This window comes from Alligator sinensis, unplaced genomic scaffold, assembly GCF_000455745.1.
Source record: "Alligator sinensis unplaced genomic scaffold, ASM45574v1 scaffold222_1, whole genome shotgun sequence".
In the NCBI taxonomy this organism is placed as follows: Eukaryota; Metazoa; Chordata; order Crocodylia; family Alligatoridae; genus Alligator; species Alligator sinensis.
Window position 1 is genome coordinate 3,366,572 of NW_005841912.1, and position 12,427 is coordinate 3,378,998.

The 12,427-nt window shown below is 45.3% G+C and overlaps 1 protein-coding gene across 3 annotated transcripts in view; it reads left to right on the forward strand.

Moving 5' to 3' along the window:
- The window catches only part of GC (GC, vitamin D binding protein), a 36,982-nt gene extending 25,157 nt beyond the window's left edge, over positions 1-11,825 (forward strand). For all 3 annotated transcript variants that reach the window (XM_006018771.3, XM_025198067.1, XM_025198068.1), the window contains 6 exons: positions 174-376; positions 1,165-1,297; positions 4,387-4,484; positions 5,157-5,289; positions 7,230-7,309; positions 11,649-11,825. In XM_006018771.3, the coding sequence (XP_006018833.1) occupies positions 174-376; positions 1,165-1,297; positions 4,387-4,484; positions 5,157-5,289; positions 7,230-7,283 (621 nt within the window). In that variant the 3' untranslated portion in view covers positions 7,284-7,309; positions 11,649-11,825. The remainder of the gene's footprint in view (positions 1-173; positions 377-1,164; positions 1,298-4,386; positions 4,485-5,156; positions 5,290-7,229; positions 7,310-11,648) is intronic.
- The last annotated feature ends 602 nt before the right edge of the window (positions 11,826-12,427 follow it).

Consider the following 12,427-nt stretch of genomic DNA (forward strand, 5'->3'; position numbering starts at 1 on the left):
TTGGGCCAGAGCAGGAGCCATGTGGTGCAGTTCCAGACTGGCCAGAGTGAGCACTCTGGGCACTAAGTATAGTCTGCGGGATAGAGGGTTTAACACCCCTGATCTAAACCACTATAAAATGCCAAGTGTTACCATAGTTGGAAACACAAACTCACTACTACTTTTCCTTATAGTTATCAGAACACACCACAAAAATCTGCAGCACATTATCATCCAAGGATGAAAAATTTGCTGACTGCTGCCAGGGAAAAAATCTTATGCAAGACTATTTGTGCATATATTCACTGCAACATGCTAAAGTTACATCATTGCCTGACATTGATACACCAACAAATGAACAGCTCTGTAGTGAAGACAGGGACCAGAACTCATATAGGTAAGAAATCTCAATATCCTCCTTCTGAACGAGACAGAACAGCAGTTTCTGTAGACCATTATGGACCTTAAGTTGCTAGGCTGGGGGTCAACAGTTCTTGCTGTTGTGGAAGATTACTGAAGGTTCATCTGCTTATCCTCACTTTGATTCTGTCTTTGCTCATGAAAACAAGATTCGTTATCTTGGTTTTATGATAATTATTTGTGTTATATACAGTATAAGAGACCTCAAGTGAAATGGGGCCACCATTGTGTTAAGAGTTCTTCCTAGTCAGAGAGTCCCTACTTCAAAGAGTTCACAAACTATATAGAGAAAAAAGGCAAAAGTTTGGGGAACAGGAACTATTGTGATCTCAGTGTTTGAAATAGGGTACAGAGGAATTTAAATAATTTACACAAGATCATACAGTCAGCAGCACCAGGGGTAAAGCCCAGATCTCTTAGGACCCAAGCCTGTATTTTACCCAGACTGTCCTTTCTTTCTCAGGAGTACCACCTAAAGTCTTCTAGCCCAAAAAGATCAAAGCTCTATTGAACTGTTCAGAAACATACATACGAAGATGTAGTTCCTGCCCTTTACAACAGCAACAGTGCTACTACTATTACTAAAGGAAAGTGTCAGGCAGTTTTAATATTAGGCACCCATGCCTTCACTACACTAAGAATCCTTGTTATTTATATAGCTGTCAGGTAGCCTTAGCTAACTTTTGTTTGCAGCACTGATCCAAGGGACCCCATTTTAATTTGACCCTATGAAAACACACAAATGGTTTTCTGGTCCTGATACAGATACATGTTTGAGATATCACGGAGGTACACCAGCATCCCAGAGGTTTTCCTAAGCAAGCTGTATGACGCTACAAAAAAAGTTATGGATGAATGTTGTCGTGCTGTGGATGTCACTGGTTGTCTGAACAACAAGGTAACAGCTACTCATATTTCTCTCTCTCTCTCTCTCTCTCTCTCTCTCTCTCTCTAAATGTTTTGTTACATGTTACACTTAGCATATTTTATATTAGACCATAGCAAGTATAAATACAACTTAGAAAATTTGCTGAGCAGTCCCGAGGTAATGCTTACTTGGCATATCTACGTGTGCTATTAATGTGAAATAGGCACAGTAAGCACAGTAAGACCTCCCCAGGAGCACATCTACATGTGCACCCTGTTGGGAGTACCCTATTGGGAGCACAGGCTGCTCCTGCCCTGGTCTGCCCCCCTGCAGAAGCCAGAGGAAGCTGCAATCCAGGGGTCATGGACACCAATCCTGATGTGCACAGGGCCAGGAGAGCTTTACTAGCTGCAGCGACAACTATCTTCTGGCCCCTTGCATATTGGGAAGGGTCCTGATGTGCACAGAGCTGGGAGACAGGTGCCACTGCAGGTGGCAGAACTCTCCTGTCCCCATGAACATCAGGACACAGCTGCCAGAGAGCCCAATATCCAGCAGGCTTCCCCACCTAGCAGAAGGCTGGTCAGAGCTGTCCCACTTGTGGACACAAGCAGGACAGCTGTCCCTGATGGGCAGGGAATCCCTGCCCAGCTGGGGGCTCCCTGGCAGCTGCCCCACAAGTAGGACAGCTGCCAGTGAGCCCTCTGCTGAACAAGGAAGCAGATTACTCCCCAGACCCCATCCCATAGCGGGTCAGCTCCCAGCTCCTAGTTGGAGCCAGGAGCTAAGAAGCACCAGGACTGGGGACAGGGAACTCCCCCATCTCCTGTGGCCCTGTTTTGGTGTTGTTAACAAGGAGCAAATTTTCTCCTGATCAGTATGTCCATGAGCAGTACTGCACAGTAGCTACTGCATAGTTAATCTGTAACCTTATACTTACAAGTAATAGAAAACTGCACATTAGCCTAATTTACTGCACAATAGCTGTTGCACGTAGTTACGTGGTGACACTGTACTATCCAGTAGATTAGTCTACTGTGCAGTAAGGGGGTCTCATGCAGATGTGCCCACTAGGATCTAAATATAGAACTAGCTCTGGGTTCCAGTCCTGAGACCACATAGGTGCTAGTTCAAGGGTCCCCTTGTGGTCCCAGGGCTGAGACCTAAAAATCAACTGATTTTTAGATCTCAGCCCATGGATTACAGGGAAGCTGGTTCAAGTCTCTGTATGTGATTTGAGGACTAGGAGTGATACCAGCATGCAGCCCTTACACCACATTGGGAGCCAGTTCAAGGCTTCAATGCAGCACAGAGGCTAGAAATTACATCTGCATGGCAGGGAAGTTGGTCCATGACCCTGCATCACACCACACCAACACCTTGAACCAGCAAGGGCACAGACAGAAGAAGTGACAGTTATCTCCTGATCTGGCCCCAGAAAGTGGTCTACAGCCATGACCAAACAGAAGCATACAGCTGCAGCCCACTTTGTAAGGGCCCAATCCCACCATTTCCAGAAGGACAGGGCTAATGGGGCTTAGCTCCCCCAAACACAGGGCAGCGGTGGCAACATGTAGGGCTGCAGGGCAGCCTACGTGTGGGCGCCATGCAGCTGCAGCGGGGGAGAGGGGCACACACATGCAGCCAGGATCACAGCCCAGTGGTGCGCAGACCACTGCCCAGCATGGCAGGCAAGTCTGTGAAGGACCCATGGTGGGTCATGGGGTGGTCAGAGTCTAGATGGCTCATTCAGGTGTGGGGGGGGGCTCCCTCGGTTGCATGCACAGCGAGGAAGGCACTGGGTGGGGGGGGACATGCTCCCTAGATTTGTGCGCAGGGTGGAGACAGGCTGCCGCCATGGGCTGTGCTCTGCACCCCATTGCAGTTGCTTTAAGAGCTGCACAATGCCATGTGTCTGCTGCCACTGGGTGAGCAGGGGACACGGCGCAGCCTGGCAGCAGCAGGCACATGGTGTCATGCAGCTCTCAAGGCAACAACAGTGGGGCACAGAGCCCAGCCCACAGTGACAACCCGCCTCTGCCCCACACACAAATCCAGGGGGCATGTGCCCCCTGTGCCTCCCCCAGGGTGAGTGCAGCAGTGGGAGCCCCCCTGCACCTCTGGATGAGCTGCAGAGGCACTGATTATCCCATGACCTACCTCAAAGCCCATTCACCCCAGCCCCTACCCCTGCCCCACTCCCTCCCTCACTGTGGGGGCCTTGATCTGCCCCTCCCCTATCTCCTGCCACTTCTCCTCCAGAGATTTACCTGCTGGGTGGTGTGTGTCTGTGTGCCCGCATGCGCGCACTCAGCCCCCCCCAAGTAATATTTTCCTCTCTCTACCTATGTCTCTGCTCCCTTTCCCCTCTCCCAGCTGAAAACAGTGTCTGGGCTGGGAAGGGGGAGTGATGTTGCTACAGCAACTGGACTGCAGGTTCACAACAAACGGCTGGAATCCCCAACTCCTGGACCCAACAGCGAACTTCTGTTGGGTGTGGGGGATCACTGGAACTCATAGAGCTACCTGCAAAGTGCTATGAGTTGCAACAGGGAGCTGTTCTTCTGTCTGTGCCCCAAGGCTCCCAGGCCCTGGAGGGAAGAAGCAGGGAGAGGACTAGAAGCCCAACAAAGCTATCTGTCAGGCTTCTAGGCACCTTACAGCATTGAGTCTTGAACTGGCAAGGCTCTGGTGGAGTAGGGACAGGGGTGGGAATGGGAGCCCAACAGCTTTATTGAAACTCCACCCCCACCACCACACCAGAGTCCCCTGATAGTGAAGTAGACTCGTGTTAAGACAACACATATTGCCTAGCACTAGCCAAAGACACTCCTTACCCCAAAAGGTGTAATTTTAAGCTGATCAGAGAACCCTTGACAAAAGTCTTCACACATGTGGATGCTTGCTTTTTAAGTGGATTCAACTTATGCCAGAGGTCACATCAAACAACACCCTAACACACCACAAACACAAACTATCAATGACTTTTTAGCTTGCTCTCAAAATTCTCCTTTCCTTTTTGGAAAAAAAAAAAAAATCTCTAGCTAGAACTCTCTAGAAACCAGGTCATCGCACTGTGACAAAGATTACAGAAATAGTTTCTTCTCTCTGCATTACAGAAGCGTCAGGGCAAAAAAGAGGTATCCCAGTTTCTGGAAAAGGCAAACAAGCTTTGTGGAGAATACACTAACAATACTTTCCTGGAATTCAAGAAGAGGTAACAATTACCTGCTAAACATTCTTGCTCTTGTTCATTCTCCTGTTTTACCCTTGTTCTCCTAAAGCTTCAACTAAGAGCTTGACTAACAAGACACTGCCTAAATAAGTCATGAACATCTATATGAACTTTTTATTTTAGCTGTTGCTTCACCAGTTTACATTTCCTTGTGACAAATATTCTAGTAGCTGAGTTCACTGGCAGAAAATTTCCTGGGGACCTAGAAATGTGAAATAGAGAATACTCATAGAAAGTAAATTTTCAATAGATTTTAAAAAATACAAATTTATTTCATTTTATTTTGTTTTATAAATGTATCTGCACCAGAAACCTGACTGAGAGAAAGATGCCTCCCCAGTCTCAGCACAGAAACATTCCAAGGGACCTGAAGTGCTCAGACTTCAGGCCTGTGTCAAGTGCCCGTGATTTCCTTTGACAGAGGACAAGGCAGTGTTGTCTGCCCTGGGGGATCTGCTTTAGTTCACCTGCAGAACCTCAGCAGTGAAGACTGCTAGGCAGGGGGACAGTGTTCCCACCCGCTAGAGTCCACTCCTGTTCTCCAACTCAATGAGCGCTTTACTACTGATAGGTTTACATCTGGATTAGTCAAATCAGTGTAATTGTCCGTGTTTGTTCTGCCAGTAAAATCTAACCTGTGTAACCACATTGCAGACTAAAAGACAACTTCCAGAAGACTATGACTGGTGCCACCCCAGAGTATATTACAGAGCTGGTAGAGGACAGAGCTAACTTCGCCTCCACGTGCTGCACTATGAACTCACCTCCATTGTACTGTGACTTGAAGGTAAAGAGAGGGCTGTTGCTCCACACTCTTCAGTGAGTCCCACTGGGTAGAATTTTTTTTGTTGTCTCGCAAAGGGTTCTTTCTGCAGCTGCTCCAGCTCTGCACTTAGGGCTAAATCCTACAATTCAAGACACCCATGTTATGCTTACAAATAGGGATCCCTAGAACCTGCAGTAGATTCTGTACAGGAGCCATAATGGCTCCAAGGCAAGGCAGGGGATATAGATTGAAGGAGATGTTCCACTACCCTTTAAAAGGATGGGCCATGTGCTCTCACTATGCTGCCCTTGATCCACCTCACTCAACCACTGGAGAGAAGTAACTCAGCATTACCATGGCTCAGTGGGGCACAATAGGGCTATGCCTTAGTCTCCTGATAGAGGCCTGGTGAAGAAAATGTTGCTTCTGCCCTCTCCTCACATTATGCACCTTCTCAAGCCCTAGGCACAATTGATCTAGCTCCCTTTTCAGGTTATCCATAGTATGTCTCAGTGGGCGCATCTATGCGAGACGCTTAATGCGTAGCAGCCTAATACTACTGCACAGTAGCGTGCCGGGCAAAAACTGTGCTTGTATGCTACTGCACAGTAGTATTAGGCTACTACAGAGTAAGCATCACAAAAAAACTGTGCGCTGGTGCTACTGCGCAGTAACTGTAGTTACTGCTCATTTAGTTAGTTCTTCATTAAACAAATACTAAACTAAATGTGCAGTAACTACTGCACATTAATTAACGTGTAGACATGCCCAATCAGTACTAAAACTGGTTTCAGGTGAGCCTGGGAAGAAGAATCACCCCAGGAGTGTTTAAGAAGAGCTAGTAGTGATGATATCCTCAAAATGACTGCCCAGACTGTCCTACCAGATGGCAGCCAGTAGTAGTCATTTGTGCTGATAAAGACCTCCTGGTTCAAGCACTGTAATTAGTGTTTGTTATTTCCCTGGAAGATAGCCAGGAGCTCTACAGAGAAGGCAATGTTACCAGCACGACAGCTTTATTTTTTTCATGGTCCAGGAAGGTATTGTGTCGGCCAGTCCTCAGCTTCAAGTTAGACTGGCCAACAGTTCTCATCTCACAAATACAGACACAAACCCTTAACTCCAGCTCCAGTTTGCTGTTGCCTGTCAGGAAGAACTTGCACATGTAGAAACATTTGCCTGGATGTTAATGAGTATCCAGTCCTGTGTGACTCAGTCCACAGTCTCTCCACACAGGATCTACAGTCTATTGGATTGGATCCTTTTTCCGAGGCACCTGATTCAAGTCTTTAAATGACCTGCAGTTCACAGATTTTTATTTTTAAGATACCTTCAGGTTTGTCTGAATACTTTTTAAAAGCCAGTGAGACTCAAAGGCTCTGGCTAGATAAGAGGTGTTTTAATGAGCTGTAAATGATATGTTCTGAGAAAGAGAACATGCTTTAGTTTAGGTTTTATAGATGTTTTTTAATCTTTCTATATTCTGATGGAGTGCCCAACTCTTCTTTGCTTTTCAGCCCATTCTTTCCATCATTACTTTCTTGACCAAATGATGGGCAAGAAAATGACTCCAAATCTATCCTAAGTCTGGGGCATTGCAGAGTTGGGTGATGTTTTTATCACAGCAGAAAGCAAATTGTAACTGATAATCACAAGTCATTTCTTGACCCTCCTTTCCTTTTCCCTGGCATTGGGCACCTTTTATAGAGCATATGAATTAGTCCTGGAAAGTGAGGTGACACATACCCTATGGACCATCCTGTCTACTGTCTCAAAACAGAGCCAAAATAGGACTTAAACAGTGTCCAGGTCTTGCTCTGGTCCTCTAAGGAGGAATTAATTTTACTCACAAATTCTAACACAAAATTCCTTCCAGACCACCTTTTCACCACTTCTCAACCTTTCCATATGATTTTCTATGGGTTACAAAAAAAATATCAACTTCTTTGCCTCCTTTCCAGATTAAGGCTGAAGCTGGGCGCACATGTGACTATGAGTCCTGCAGGTTGATCTAGATGTGAAACCAGAAAACAACTCATAGGTAGGTACAAAATCCTATGTGGAACTTAAGTCCTGGCAGATTGTAGCATGTGGTATCTGGTAAATGTGCCTTTAGTGAAGAACAGGCTTGAGAGTATTAGAGAGCTCAGAAAATGAACTGCCTCCCTTAGAAAAGCTTTTAGTGTGACTTGTTTAGCCTTTAGCATTGGTCCCAGATCCCCCAAAGTTTCCTAAATCTCATTGATTTCATGACAAGTTAGTCATGAACTTCCAGCATCTGGGCCTTGGTAGTTACAGGTTAAAGAATACATGGAGGCTGGGCACATATTTTCTGTTATATGTTGTATTACATAATAGAGCAAATGCTTCCTATACACATATCAGCAAAATGGTGAATACACTGAACCACATAATGCAAAGCCAATCCGTTTTTTCTCTGCCGCTTACCTTGTAATAAACAGTGGTTACCTGCACGTAGGCTAAGTGCACAAATTAGGAAATGTCACATCTTTCATCCATGCTGTCCACTTCATACTATACTTGTACTCCATTTAACCACACACTAATGGCACCTGAAACAGTGAAGAGGAAACTGGTGTCAAAGGGCTGCAATAAAATATCATGACACAGAAACTAGTCAGGGTCAGGGCTGCTCTCTCCCCCCATTTTCTAGGCTTCTAGTAGCAGCTGTGAAACTGATATGCTCCAGTCATTTTCAAAGCTTCCAACAGTAGCCCTGAAACTGATTACTAGACATGTTGAAAATGATGGGAGTGAGTCAATTTGGGGGCTACTAATACTGTGGCACTGAGAGCCCTGTGTTCTTAGTATTACTTGTATTCAATTTGAGTGAGTGTACACTCTGGATAAATCCATAGCTTTTTTCAGTCCTGAGGTTGTGCATTCAGAGTACACCATACTAAGAATGAGCCCTGCCTTACCTTGAGTTGTAGCTAAAATGTTGCCCAACTCTCAAGCCCTGTTCCTACACAGGAGCCCTTAACTTCAGCACATTGATGGTTTTAACTCAAGTTGGCTGACCTGAGAGGGGGAACACAATAAAATTTGAGTTAACACAACTTACCTACTGCTTGAATGACAAGTCTGCAGAATGGCCACAAGCTATTAGCAGAAATTAGAGAGGCACTAGTCCTCCAGTGACTTCCCACAATTCCCTCTGTGTGCCCAGAAAGAACAAATGAGCTCTTTCACAATTCACTGGGAAAGAATTCATAAATACATAAGCTGACTACATCACTAAGACCCCTAGGGGACTTAGCACTTCAGAGGTGCATATCCTACCAGTCTGAAAACAGCAACTTTTCTGTTCTATTTCTCAGTGGAGCCACTCTTCATTCATGCTACATCAACTTGAGAGGAGTATCTTGTACACTGTGTATAGATCAATCTAGTTAATTCAGCCATGAAGACATACTGAAGGGGAAACTGATATGTGGGCCATATCCTTCATGGGTGCAAACCACTGAGGCTCTATCAGTTCCATGCATTAATATAGATTTATACCAACTATGAATCTGTCCCATTGTTACATTATCCACAGTGTTAGTTGAAGCAAGATTTTTGCTAGTTTCCCAAAATACGTTTCTTCACAGAACTACATTTTGTTAGAGATAGCATTTATATTCTGGAATGGGAGGAACCCAAACAATGACCTATGGGCTTGTTGTTCCTTTTACAGTTAGTGAGAAAAAAATGAATGCAGGGTTTGCCAGGAAGTATTTGAGACAGGAGTCAAGTGATCAATCAAACTGTTGAGTCACATTGTTAGAACATAGTAATTTTCTCTGACTTGTAGTCACATAGGGTATAAGGAAATGAAATTAAGCAACTGTTTTCTCTTCCTTCTAGTGTCTCTTTTACCAGAGGTGGTCTCCAACTGAACCCTTTGGTCCTAACACACCCAAACTTTGGGGAATTTTGGCTCCATATCCAAGCACCATGGCTTTGCCTGACATAGGTCTCTTAATCCTTTTGTGGCTTATTTTAATTTTTAGGATGCACCAGAAAGCTCAACAGTGGAGAGAATTTCCAACCTGTTTTGACTTTGGTTTAGTAGCCAGATGGAGAAAGCCATAATGCTCTTTTTACTACAGGTTGCCTAATCTTTGATTCCCAGAGCTGGGATCAATAATCAACTGAATTTTGGTCCCAGCTTTGCACTGCACTGGAGTCCTGAACCAGCCCTGGCACAGGGATTGAGGCTGACAAGCTGCTGATTTTCAGTCCTAGCCCCAGCACCACACCCAAGCTGGTTCAAGACTCCAGTGCCAGGTAGCTGGGACTGATCATTTGAATGCTTGCTTGGAACCACTGAGTGGGGCAAGGGCAGATATGGGTTGCCAGCTGCAGGCTCAGGGCTCCCCTCCCTGGCTGGATTGTTGCCTGCCTGTGGAGGGGAACCTGGAACCTTGCACAATGCTGCAGATCTGAGACAATGCTGTCCCAGAGTCATGCAACCCAGGACCAGGACTTGATGTTCTCATTCTGGGACTGTCCTGCCCAATTAGGGATGGGTGGTCACCCTATTTGGGGGGGGGAGAGGTAATTAGAGCAGTTCCCAGAGAGTCCCTCTAATTAAAAACCTGCAGCATTATGTATATTAAGCACCCTGTGTGTTTAAAAATGGCCATGAGGGCTCCTTGCAGATGTTAAAAAAACAAAACAAAAGAGCACTCTACTTCAAATTCTGTGCACTCCCACGCCAAGCCTAGTGCATGCCCAGAAGAGGCAGTGCATTAGTTGGACCCGGGTCAGCCAACATCCATATAGATCGAGCCCTTTAGTGGGTCGTTTTGGCACTTCTTTATAATAGCCGATTGAATCAGCTTTAAGTAAAAGCGCCAAAAAGCCCCACTGACGCACACGATCTATATGGATACTGGGGAGCTGGGCAAAGTAATACACTGCTTCTTTTGGTAAAGCGCAGGTTTATTTGGAAGGAGGGAGGGTGTTAATGTCTGCAAGCAGCCAGGATGCTTCAACTAAAGCTCATCCAACAAGCATTAGTTAAAACGCCCTCACGGCCATTTTGAAACATTGTGGGGCTTAATACACATGACACTGCAGCAATGCTAGAACATTCTAATTAAAATGCAGAGCAGACTCAATTAATTGTTCTAATTAGAATGCACCTCAGCATGTCTATATATGTCAGAGCAGCCTGAGAGTGTCCCCTGAAGCCAGCTTAAGCATGGTTTCTTGAGCAGGGGAGAAGCCCAGGCTCCTTTTCACTTTGAGACCCTGGCCTTTTGGTGTCTCCCTTCCGCTGGTTCTCTGTGGTCCTGACCCTAGTTGGGGAGACTGAGAACAACCTAAAGCTCCAAGCAGCAAATATAGACAGCTCTTCTACAAACAAGTCATTTACTGGGGCAAAGACCACCCAGTTAAAAGCCTATCTCATCTTTTCCTGTATATAGCCAGCCCCAGCACCTGACTTTCATTCTTTACTTGACTTTCATTCTTTGTTTACTGAAGTAAACTGAGTTGCACACCATTATAACAACATGAACTCATTTACAACAGAAATGTTAGAAGAAATCCCATAGTCTATCACAAGGGGAAAGTGTGTCACACTCTCCTTAGTGAATCAGGTAAATCAGGCTGGGATTTTCAAAAATTCATCAGTATTCATTCAGTCAGTATTTTGTGGGTCTTTTACTAAAATAAGCAGGGTATATTTCATGCACAGAAACAGTCTTTACATTTTATCCTATAAAACACTAGTTCTCAACCTTTTTAGACTCAAGGTATCCCTCAGAAAATGCTAGATCTTAGCTCAGGAGCAGGCAATTATTTTGAGCGGAGGGCCACTTACTGAGTTTGGCAAGCCATCTAGGGCAGCATGACAGGCAGCCAGGGGCAGATAAGTATTAATTTTCTAAATTTTTTAGGGGCCCCGCGAGCCAGATAGAATGGCATGGCGGGCTGCATCTGGCCCACAAACCGCATTTTGCCTACCCCTGTCTTGGCTTGTGTTTTGACTACAGAAAAACAATAAAGCAATATTTCTGTTGCACAGAACTAAAAACACCCCAACAGGTCAGAATGTTTTTTACAGTATGGGTTCTTATTTGAAATCTCTGGGTTTATCTTGTGAATTGTATTTGCACACCTAATAGTGCTAACATTGGGTAGCTTCCTGAGGCACTGTTAAAAGGATCTCAAGGCACCTCACGGTGCTGCACTACCCTGGTTGAGAATCACTGCCATAAAAGCTATCAGAAAGTTACTTTCTCCCATGCAGCCCCTTAGGCAAGAGGGATAAGCAGCCCCTTAACTGAGTTTGTTTGGATTCATCACCCATTTCTACAAACTGCAACTTTTTGGCAGAAACCAACAGTTTGCCATCTCCTTTACAGGCACAAAAGACCAATTAAAAAGAAGACTGATCCCTCCAGTTCTTGTGATTCATGAGGACTACTGATCTCCCAGAGTCGACAGAACCAAGAGCTTGAAACCCTGCTCACAGCTTCCTGTCCATTACTATTGTAATGTGACTAGTTCATACTGTAACTACAATAAAGGTTTTAACAGCACTTCCATGCCAATTACAATTCTAACACTCTAGTTAGGAAGAAATGAGCTACAAAACTAAGATTTTAGTTAAGGTGGTAGAAAATACAATAAACCTCAGCTGAAAGAAATCAGTTTCTTGATGATGTTGCTATACCAGTTGACACCATCTGGAGATCTGAGCCTGTGAATTATTGTGTAGTTACACTGGGTTAACCTAGGAGAGATTTCTGTTTTGTTTCCATCAGATTTCTCTCATGGAAAACTGACCATATGGGTGCCTCCACACATGCAGGTATGTGTACTTGCGGCAGCTCAAATAGAAATGGCACTAATTTGAGCCAGGGATTTTTGCCTCAGTGCATGTGCTCGGACATGCACTTGGGTGTGGAGCAAATTGTGCCACTTGGGGCAAAATAAACCTACCCAGCTCCTCCCAGAATTTACAGCCAGGGGAAGCTAGACCTGTGCTGTCCCCAGCAGTATAAAAAGCTGCCCTGGCAAGTAGCTCAAGGCTACTTGCTCTCAGGAGCTTCTGGGAGGAAGTTGGCCACGCCTCTTCCTGTCCCTGCTACTCCTGCTACTACTAGCTTGCTCTCAGGAGCTTCTGGGGGAGAGGCTTCTG